At 60.8% G+C, this 10,483-nt stretch overlaps 1 protein-coding gene across 3 annotated transcripts; it reads left to right on the top strand.

The window, feature by feature from the left end:
* Window positions 1–672: 672 nt before the first annotated feature.
* ALOX15B (arachidonate 15-lipoxygenase type B) lies at window positions 673–9,403 on the top strand. 3 transcript variants are annotated; one of them, XM_047089947.1, is made up of 14 exons: window positions 673–819; window positions 902–1,124; window positions 1,363–1,444; window positions 4,272–4,394; window positions 4,676–4,779; window positions 5,921–6,093; window positions 6,284–6,430; window positions 6,522–6,725; window positions 7,641–7,727; window positions 7,894–8,063; window positions 8,213–8,334; window positions 8,431–8,531; window positions 8,610–8,780; window positions 9,224–9,403. In XM_047089947.1, exons 1-14 carry the CDS (start codon window positions 673–675, stop codon window positions 9,401–9,403), a joined length of 2,034 nt encoding a protein of 677 aa, XP_046945903.1. The 3 variants fall into 3 exon arrangements, with proteins under 3 accessions (XP_046945903.1, XP_046945904.1, XP_046945905.1); XM_047089948.1 differs by lacking the exon at window positions 7,641–7,727; XM_047089949.1 differs by lacking the exons at window positions 7,641–7,727; window positions 8,213–8,334 and having other exon boundaries at window positions 7,894–8,050.
* Window positions 9,404–10,483: the final 1,080 nt, after the last annotated feature.

Below are 10,483 nucleotides of genomic sequence, written 5' to 3'. Positions count from 1 at the left end.
GCTCCAACCCACAAACTGTGAGTTCATGACCAGAGCCCGAGTGGGACCCTCAACCGACTGAGCCACCCAGGCGCCCCTCTCACGTTGGATTTTTTTTTAACCTCCAAGGAGGCTAAGACTGGGTCTTGGCTGGGGGGTATTCACAGCACCTAAGGTCGTAGTGCCCGGCACAGAGCTGGCTCTCAAAATTATTTACTGACTGCAATAAAATAATGACAGTAGTCCAAGAAAGTGGGGGGTGGGGTGGGCCTGCGGAGGCTTTTAAGGGCTAAGAAGGCAAAGAAACAAAGGGCGGGGGGCGGGGAGCAAATGTATCTCTGACCCCCACTGGACACCGACTCTTTCTGACCCTGTTCGGTTACCCAGGCCTCGGGACGCCCAGTGCCTTCTCGGCCCAGCACGGCAGAGCCCCCCCACCTCTCCCCCGTGCACCCCTCTGCAGCCCCCCCTGCACCGCTCACCTCCAGCCTCCCAGCCCCACCCCTTTCTGCCCAGAGCTGGGTCCTGCTTTTGGGGCGGCTCTGTGAGCACCCTGCCTGGGTGACCTGGACGGATGGAGGAGGATTGGCTGACCCGGGCCTGGCGGGGTGGGGCAGGGCGTGCCCCTGGAGGTGCCGCCAGGATTTTAGGTCTCACCGACCGGCAGTAGACATCCAGACTCGGGCTGGCACCATGGCCGAGTACGGGGTGAGAGTGTCCACGGGGGAGGCCATCGGGGCTGGCACGTGGAACAGAATAGCTGTCAGCATCGTGGGGACCCTGGGGGAGACCCCCCCACTGCCCCTGGACCATTTCGGCAAGGAGTTGAGCAAGGGCGCAGTGAGTGCCTGGCGGGGCAGGGGTGAAGGCGGAGCGGGGAGCCGGGGACCGGCCTGCGGGTTACTAAATCTCTCCCCTCCAGGTGGAGGCCTTCCGGGTGGCGTCGCCCCAGGACGTGGGCCGGGTGCTGCTGCTGCGATTGCACAAGGCCCCCCTGCTGCTGCCCAGCCCGGTGGGGCCGCTGGCCCGGGACGCCTGGTTCTGCAACTGGCTGCAGCTCACGCCGCCGCAGGGCGCCCCCCTCCGCTTCCCCTGCTACCAGTGGATGGAGGGCTCCGGGATCCTGACGCTGCGCGAAGGGGCGGGTGGGCAGGGCGGCGCTGGGGAGGGCGCGGCGGGCGGGGAGGAGCGAGCCTGCGGTGGTCGGGAAAGGCGAGGGGAGCGGACGGCGAAGCTGGTGTGGCCGCTGGGGAGGTGGAGGGGGTAGCAGCCCGGTGTGGGGGCGGGTGACCTGATCGAGGGTGGCTGGACTGGAGGCCAGAGCAGCTGGGGCCAGAGGGGGGCGGGTCTCTGCCCTCCTCACCCCTTCCTGTGCCCTCACAGGCAAGGTCTCCTGGGCAGACGATCACCCCGTGCTCCAGCAGCAACGCAGGGAGGAGCTGCAGGCCAGGCAGGACTCCTACCAGTGAGGAAGGGGCTCCCGCAGGGTGGGAGTGGGGCAAGGGCGCGGAGGGCGGGCACCGCTCAAGGGATGCAGGGCAGCCTGGCCAAGTCCCTGCCAGTCCTCTCCGTTGACACCAGCATCCTGTGGGAGCTTGTTCGAAACGCGAATTCCCTGGCACCTTCGGACACTGAATCAGATACTGGGGGTGGGGACGGCAATGCTGTTTGAACAAGCCTTCCAGAGGACTCTGGTGCCCGGCGAAGGCTGAAAACCACTGCTGGAAATGCCTCACCCTTGCTGGTGCCTTCCTCGCCCTGGGGCTTTTTCTTACATCCTCCTTCCTCGAAATCTGGGCAGAACCAGAAATGCACCACCCCAAGGCCCAAGAAACTCACCTCGCGGGGTAGGTGAACCGAGGTCCCTGTCTCTGCTCTGGGCTCAGCCGGGAGAGCTGGGGTCCCAGAAGCCGCCCCGGCGGTGGGGCGGCCGTCCGGGTTGCAAGGGACCTGGGGCTACGGGTGAGGATCCCCGAGGCAGAAGGCCAGGGACTGTGTTCAAGGGGCGGGTTTTCAAAAGATGGTGGTCTGGCCAACTCAGCCCCCGCTGGGGGCTGCTGTGTGCAGTCTGGGCCTGCCGGCTTTTGAGCAGGTCTCTGGAGAAACGACACACGCAGGCTCATTTGGTTCCTGTCTGTGGGGTGGCTTTCTTCCCTTGTGCCAAAACAAAGACCCAGGGGTTCCGAGACCTAGGGCTAGTCTGGGCCCCACGGAGGGGAGCTGTGACCCCTTAGGCATCACTTAACCTTTACGATCTTTATTTTCTTCTGCCAAAGAAGTGAAGAATACCAATCTGATGTGTGTTATTAGCAAGAATAAATGAGAAAATGGTTAAGAACACACCTAGTCGGGACACCTGGGTGGCTCAGTCAGTTGACTGTCAGACTCTTGATTTCGGCTCAGTCACCATCTTGCGGTTCTTTGTGAGTTCAAGCCCCGAATCGGGCTCCGCGCTGACCCTGCAGAGCCTGCTTGGGATTCTGTCTCTCTCTCTCTCTCTCTCTCTCTCTCTCTGCCCATCCTCCTTGTGCGCTTTCTCTCTCTCCCTCCCTCTCTCTCAAGTGCCAAGCCTTGCACAAACGTGTGCCGTTACCGTTGTCCCTCAGCCGCCTGTGCTGCAATTGTCTAGACCCTCAGGATCGAAAGCGTGGCCTCAGGTGACCGTCAGCGTGACCTGGGAACTTGTTAGAAATGCGGCCTCTCGGGCCCACCCACTGCAGACCTACTAAGTCAGAATCTGCGTTTCGCCAAGATCTCTGGGTGGATCCCGGAGGAGCAGGGTTCAGCCACCACCTGGTAGCAGGGTGCTTTAACGACAACTTGCTCTTTGAAGTTGAAAGTTCAGAGCCAAAGGCAATGATTGATCGAGGGGAGGAAAGACCGGCTGGGGGTCGTCAGCTCTGCCGGGATGCGATCCTACCATTTCGCCCAAAGGGCTTCAGGCCGTGTTGTGCTAGCTCGACTTGACCTGCCGTAGGCCAGGGCAGAGTGAGTTTCCGGGCTCCCCCAAGCTCCGGGAGCCAGAGTGTCTCTCCATGGGATGCCTTCTTGAACTCCTTCTTCACGACGGCCTCCCTCTGCGAGATGCGTCTCTGTAAGTCAGAGATTCTGTGGGCACAAGCACGAGGCCAGGCTACCAAGCAGACAGGAAGAAACGGCCTGTGTCAAGAGGGCGCCGAAGTGCTGGACGTGTAGTCAGATCTCATAGGCCAGAAGCCAAGGTCATTCCCTCCCTGCGTCCAGCGGTCTAGATGCTTTACTTTTCTGTCTCTCTGCAGAACAGCTTTCTGTGGGTCCCAGTCCACACAGCGGAAAATGGCCCCAAGTAAGAGTCCCCACGTGTACACGCGCTAGTCCAGATACCCAGAGAGAGACACAGCCTCTCTGGGGGTTGTTAAGAAACAACATTCAACCGAGTACGTTTTTTTCTTCGGCGATGCACGAATCAGGCGGCGTCCCACCCAGCAGATAGAAGGGAGCTCTGAGGAGCCCTGCCAAATGGAAGGCTTACTTCATAGGCAGATGCGGAGCAGAAAAAGGAAGTTTCTAGCAAAGAGCAGATTGGTTCAGGCAAGGTCACCTTCCTTTGGGGAAAGGTGGGAATCTGTCAGGCAGATTACCTTACGGATGCTAACCAGGTAATTCCAGATTGACTGGTTCAAGGTCACATACCTGGGAGAGGCTGAAATTGCAAACAGATTAGGTGTTGAGTCTTGGTTTGTTGACGAGGGCTTAGCATGAGTGACTCCATTTTGAACCTGATGTCTCTCTCTCTCTCTCTCTCTCTCCCTTTAATGTTTATTCATTTTTGAGAGACAGAGCTTGAGCAGGGGAGGGGCAGAGAGAGCAGGAGACCCAGAATCCGAAGCAGGCTCCGGGCTCCGAGCTGTCAGCACAGAGCCTGACGCGGGGCTCGAACTCACGGACCGTGAGATCATGACCTGAGCCAAAGTCGGACGCTCAACCGACTGAGCCACCCAGGCGCACCCCGATGTCTCTCTTTTAACAGCCCCCATCCCTACTTCCCCCGGAAGGACTTTGCTTGGCCTACCTCTGGTTAAGTGCCCAGCCCTGCACCGGTCAGCTGTGGCCAGGGGAGAAGTCTCACTGAGGGAACACAGTGGCTCCCCCGAAGCCCTGTGGCTGTCAGGCAAGGGCAGAGCGAGGAACACCCTTGCTTGTAGAAGGGTGCTGGCTCTGCCCAGGTCCTCCGAGGGCCTACCTCTCCCTTTCCCCTAGTCAGCGGGTTCCCCGAGGCTTCTCGGTGACCGCCTTCTTGCTCTTCCCTCCAGATGGAAGACTTACCGCCCAGGCTGGCCTCGCTGCCTGGACGAGAAGACCGTGAAGGACCTAGATCTCAACATCAAATACTCTGTAACCAAGAACGTCCACTTCTACCTGAAAGCTGGCTCTGGGTAAGAAGGCCCACCCTCTCCCGACCCTGGGCCTCAGATGCCCTAGGACCCCTGCCTTCTGTCCTCCCCCACCATCAAGGATGCGGGTCACACAGCCCTACCCGGGGCATAGCCTCTGCCCGCCACCCGTCCTCCTGGGACAATGCCTCCCTCCGTCAGGGGTAGTGGCTACTTCGGGCCCCGGAGGCTGCTTCAAGATTCCAGAAAGGATAAGGCCAGCTGCCAGGGGAGGGTCTCCCGGGGCCCCTTGCCCCCCGCCCACCCTTGACATCCTCTGACAGGTTTACAGAGATGACACTCAAGGGCCTGCTGTGCCGCAAGGGGCCCTGGAAAAGTCTGCACGAGATGAAAAGGATGTTCAACTTCCATAAGTCCCCGGCCGCTGGTGAGGGACGTGGGCTGGGGCTCCTGACTTCTTCCCTGAGACATCCGCTCTCGTAGCCGTCCGGAGCCTCAGAAAACTGAGCGCCGAGTCACCGTGTGACCCTGGGCAGGGGCCCTGTCCCTCGCTAGACCTTACCTTCTCCACAGATACAAAGGAGAGTGTAGACGGGGGCATCCCTAATCTTCTAATGCCTCTCAGTCCAGCCGTGTTTGTTGGGCAAGTACCCATCAGACACTGAGTTAGGGGCTGCGGACACTCTCTTTGTCCCCGCAAGGCTCCCATTTGAGCCGGCGAGTGGACATGAGGCTCAAAATCAAAATAATGAGCTTTACTTGTGAAACCAGTTCGTTGGCTCCGGCGAGAGTACATCAAAGGAGGACCCGCCTCGTCTAGGGGGTGTCCTGTAAAGCTCTCCCAAGGAGGGGACTTTTATGCCGAGGCCTCCAAGCTGAGGGGGTGTCGACGGAACCAAGAGTGGTGTTTGAGGGGGGCGCCTGGGGGGCTCAGTCGGTTGAGCGTCCGACTTCAGCTCAGGTCCTGATCTCATGGCGTGCGGGTTCAAGCCCCACGTCGGGCTCTCTGCTGTCAGCTCAGAGCCTGCTTGGGATTCTCTCTCTCTCTCCCACTCTGCCCCTCCCCTGCGTGCACTCTCTCCCCCGAATAAATAAACATGTAAAAAAGAAATAAAAAAGAAATGGTCATCACAAGATGGTGACCTCTGCGAGGCAGTGACAGCAGAGGTGGAGTGGACCGGGGGGGGGCCAGACCTACCCAGGAGGGAGCGGGAGCGGCAGAGAGAGCCACCCCCCCCCCGCTCTGCCACATCAGCCAGCTGGATGGGGGTGCTGTTCCCCAGATGTCAGGTGACAGGAGGGGCTGGGCCAGAGCAGGAGCCCGCGGTGGGTCCCAGATGTGCTGCGTTTAAGGCTGCTGAGTCCCGGCCTTGGGCTATCGGGTAGATGGTGGGACAGGTGCGCTGGGGACTGGGATTCGCTGCTTGGCCAACAGCAGTGGCTGAAGCCGAGGGCTGAGAGGTCGCCCCGAAGAAGGTATAGAGAAGCAAAGGGAACCCCGCATGGCCCCGGAACAGCTCCGCCTTGAAGGTGACCTTGACCTAGTCCCCTCTTCCCCACCCCCACAGAGTACGTGTATGAGCACTGGCAGGAGGACGCCTTCTTCGCCTCCCAGTTCCTCAACGGCCTCAACCCTGTCCTGATCCGCCGCTGCCACTCCCTCCCAGAGAACTTCCCCGTCACCGATGACATGGTGGCCCCCGTGTTGGGCCCCGGGGCCAGTCTGCAGGCTGAACTGGAGGTGAGGGGCCCCGCGTCCAGGCTCTGCACACCGCCCCCTGCTGGAGGCTCAGCGTTCCTAAGGGCTGCGTGCCTGGAGCGCCCTCTCCGGGCACACTCCTCTCCCCTCGCCCATCCTCTCCCGGCGCCGCCACCCCTGCATCCTTCAGAAAGCCAGCCGGCAGCCCCTGCTCCCCTTCTGTCTCCCGCAGAGGGGCTCCCTGTTCCTGGTGGATCACGCCATCCTCTCTGGCGTCCGCACCAACGTCATCAACGGGAAGCCTCAGTTCTCCGCAGCCCCGATGACGCTGTTGTACCAGACCCTGGGGGGAGGGCCTTTGCTGCCTCTCGCCATCCAGGTGGGCAGGGGGGCAGGGGAGGGAGGGGGCTCGACGGAGGGGCCGGCAGGCACCCCGTGGCCTCCTCTGCCCACACCGGCTTCTCCTACAGCTCAGCCAGACCCCTGGACCCACCAGCCCCATCTTCCTGCCCAGCGACAACAAGTGGGACTGGCTGCTGGCCAAGACGTGGGTGCGGAACTCGGAGTTCTCTGTGCACGAGGCCCTCACGCACCTGCTGCAAGCGCACCTGCTCTCTGAGGTTTTCACCATGGCCACGCTGCGCCAGCTCCCCCACTGCCACCCGCTCTTCAAGGTCGGTGGCCCGGACCGTGCCCTAGGCCTGCAGGTCCCCGTCCCTCGCGGCTCTCCTCCGCCTGTCCCCATGTGGCTCTGTCCTTCCAGGCTGGGGGTGCAGCGCCCAGCCCCTGCGAGCCTGCTTTCCCACGGCCGGAGCCTGGGGGAGGGGGATGGGGACAGGGGTGAGGGAGGAAACTGCACGTGAGAGCCAGCTGTACCCCAGAGAGGGCCCCTTCTTAGAGGAGAGCAGCTCACAGCCAGCTGCCATCCAGAAGCCCAGTTTTAGGAGAGACCTGGGGCTGGCAGATGCCAAAGTGTGAACTTGGCCTTGAGAGACCCACGGGTTTTCTGCAGATGGCGACAGGGGTGAGGGAGCCCTGGGAGGGGAACCCGTGTCTCGAAGGTGGGCTCTGTAGGTCCCCTGGGCTCTGCTAAGCCTTCAGGTGGCCCAGATTGCTTTCCCCCAGGGACCCGAGGCCTTCTCTGAAGGCCACGAATATTCCCCACGGGTTTTTGGATTCTCTGATTCTTGCTTAGTCTCCTCGGTCCCAGACACAGGCCCTTCTCTATCCGCTTCAGTCCACGCTGACTCTTTCCGATCTGCAGCTCCCAGGGCCCGGTGCCCTGCGAGATTGTTCCAGTTTGCGCCACACGCCCTGGTTTCCATGGCGCGCTGCCAGCCCAGGGACTAGGAAATCACAGAATGCCAGAGCTGGGGGGCTTGTAATGTCCATCCAGGCCAGAGAGAGCAAGGTGCCAGGCCCAGGTCACAGCACAAGATGCCGGTGGAGCCCAGCCCCTGGTCCTAGGTCTGGAGCCCTGATCCCTGGCCCAGGCCGCCCCTCTGGTCCCCATCATCTCTTTCCAGGGGGAGGTCTGAGGCCAGAGGGAGCCAGGCCTCCCCCACCTCTCTCTTCTCCCACCCCTCCAGCTGTTGATCCCACATACTCGCTACACCCTTCACATCAACACTCTTGCCCGCGAGCTGCTCATCGCCCCGGGCCAGGTGGTGGAAAGGGTAAGAACTTCCTTAGGGAGGGTACAGGGGAGATGCCTGCCATTTGGAGAAGCTGAGGCCCCGGGGTGGGGGAAGTGGCGGGGGGGGGGGGGTGCTGTCTCTCCCACCGGTGCTACCGCATGCTTCTGGGTCCAGGGCTCTGGCACCCACAAGTCCTGTCTCCCAGTCCACAGGCATCGGCCTCGGAGGCTTCTCTGAGCTGATACAGAGGCGCATGGAGGAACTGAGCTATACCGCCCTGTGCCTGCCCGAGGATATCCGGGCCCGAGGAGTGGAAGACATCCCGGGCTACTACTACCGGGATGATGGGCTGCAGATCTGGGGTGCGGTGGAGAGGTGAGGGGGCCAGAGAGCTGGGGGTCGGGGGAGGGCGCAGGGAGTCTCCCGACAAGGAGCAGGGCCGGACGTCAATGACACTGAATAGCGGTTGCTCCTCAGAGAGGGTCAAGGTCAAAAGTGGGGCCTGAACCCAGTGCACCTTGCAGCTTTGTCTCCGAAATAGTCAGCATCTACTACCCGAGTGACGCATCCGTGCGTGACGACAGTGAACTCCAGGCCTGGGTGCGGGAGATCTTCTCTGAGGGCTTCCTGGGCCGAGAGGACTCAGGTACGGAGACCACGGCCCTCGGGCCCCACCCTCAGGCGCCTGCGGTGTGGCCCTGAGGACCCCGGTAGCCCCACGTCCATCCGCGTCTTCCCGCAGGGGTGCCCTCTTCGCTGGACACCCGGGAATCCCTGGTGCACTATGCCACCATGGTGATCTTCAATTGCTCTGCCAAGCACTATGCTGTTAGTGCAGGGCAGGTGAGACGGGGCAGTGCCAGGGTGGGGGGATGGAGGGGGCCAGGCTCCGGGCACTCACGTTGCCTTCTCTGCCTGCAGTTTGACTCCTCCATCTGGATGCCCAACCTACCTCCCACCATGCAGCTGCCCCCGCCCACCTCCAAAGGCCAGACAGAGCCAGAGGGGTTCATAGCTGCCCTCCCAGCGGTCAACGCCACGTGTGATATCATCGTCACCCTCTGGTTGTTGAGCAAGGAGCCTGGAGACCGAGTGAGTGTGGGGCCGGGGGGCCAGGCCAGGTCCGCTCTGGGGGATGCGAGCAGATATTGTTCCCCTCCCCACCGCCCCGGCCCAGACCCCACACTGCCATCAAGGAGCGGGGTCCCTTCACCACACGGAACCTTCCCGGGGGGGGCACATGAGCGTGGGACATCTCATGAGGAGGGGCAAATGATCGAACGAGTTGATCCAGAGTCACCCTGAGCTGCAAGGTGACCATGCTGGGGTGGGAGGTCGCGGCACCCCCTGTAAAACTCCAACGTGAGCTTTTAGCCCGGTCCCCAAGAGCTACCCGCGGCGGTCCTCAACTGTTTGGAGGGAGGGGCAGAGGTGAGGCTCTGTGGGAGGCTTCTTCCAGGTCCCCAGGGTGGAGGGCCAAGGCGGGTCACAGCTGCTAAGCAGCCCCTACATCTGACCTTGCCGTTGCCTCCCAGCGGCCCCTGGGCACCTACCCGGAGGAGCACTTCATCGAGGAGGCCCCCCGGCGGAGCATCGCCGCCTTCCAGAGCCGCCTGGCCCAGATCTCGAAGGATATCCAGAAACGGAACAAGGAGCTGGCCCTGCCCTACACCTACCTGGACCCTCCGCTCATCGAGAACAGCGTCTCCATCTAAATCCCCTGAAGAACAGGGCCCCGTGTGACATCCCTGTGACCCCATTGATCTAACCGCCCCCCCCCCCAGATAGCCAGGCCCCCCGTATGCCTCTCCTGGGACGACCAAGCCACGTGTAACTCACCCCACACCCGAGAGAACAACAGAAACAAAACAGAGAAACAGCCCCTCCCCCCTCCCTCCTCCCCCCAGAGAACAGGACCTCATGGGACTCACCACCACGCCTTTTGAAGACTCCAAACCTCAAAATGCCCACAGCCCCCTGAAAGGGTTTTAGGACTTTGTTTTGCTTTGCATTTTTGCATTATATTATTATATCGTGGGGCGGGGGGATATAATCCTGCCCCTGACCCCACCCACCACAGCTGAGCGGACCTAATGGTCACCTGACACAGGGCAGCCTCCTGTAGCCTGTCCAGCAGCAGAAGGACAGGCAGGTCGAGAAACTGCCCGAGAGGTTGATAGTGACCTCTGGCCGCAGCTTTAAAATGAACAACCCACTAAAAAGGGGCCCCCGGAAATAGGGCAGACAAGTGTCTGGGGACGGGCAGGCTGTGCCCGTGTACCCTTTCTTAAAACCCTGCTTCCAGGTCGGGCGAAAAGCTTGCCTCTTCCAAAGCAGGGTTCCACTTCCAGAGAATCACGTTGCCTTCTAGATTCAATCCTCGGTGACGGGCTTCTGGAGTTCCCTGGGCATTCTGTCATCTGCGTTTCTTTTTTCTTGCTCCAAATCAATGAGCCTTCCAAATCGATGTGTCCCTTTGAACCGACCGAATGATTCCCATCTCTGTCTCCTGTTGGAGGTTATTAGTGCTTTGGTATTTCGGGTTCACTTGTTTTTAGAAATCCGCATGGACAAAATGCAACATACACTCAAATCACTGCCTAAGCGCAGCTGTTGAGACAGAGCGGTGCTTCAGAAAGTGCCAGCACGCGGCTCCTGAACTGTTCGCCCTCTGTTGGGATTGTGTAACACAAATGAGTCAGGGGCATATAGCTGTTAAGCTTTTTGGCTTCAAGCAACAGAAAACAATTCCTGATGATCAATTAAAGAAAAAAGTCTATGGAAAAGAAACTGTC

Source organism: Lynx rufus, unplaced genomic scaffold, assembly GCF_022079265.1.
Source record: "Lynx rufus isolate CCGP_SWC_20201006 ecotype Redwood Valley unplaced genomic scaffold, mLynRuf1.p SCAF_28, whole genome shotgun sequence".
NCBI lineage: Eukaryota > Metazoa > Chordata > Mammalia > Carnivora > Felidae > Lynx > Lynx rufus.
Note: the sequence above shows the minus strand (reverse complement) of the source record. Positions and strands in the feature narration are given on the sequence as shown.

Excerpts from the sequence above, each read along its gene's own strand:
- ALOX15B (XM_047089947.1), top strand. The coding sequence starts at position 673 with ATGGCCGAGTACGGGGTGAGAGTGTCCACGGGGGAGGCCATCGGGGCT. Across the intron at positions 6,431-6,521 it reads TGCTGCCTCTCGCCATCCAG|CTCAGCCAGACCCCTGGACC; the intron begins GTGGGCAGGGGG and ends CTTCTCCTACAG. Across the intron at positions 6,726-7,640 it reads ACTGCCACCCGCTCTTCAAG|CTGTTGATCCCACATACTCG; the intron begins GTCGGTGGCCCG and ends CCACCCCTCCAG.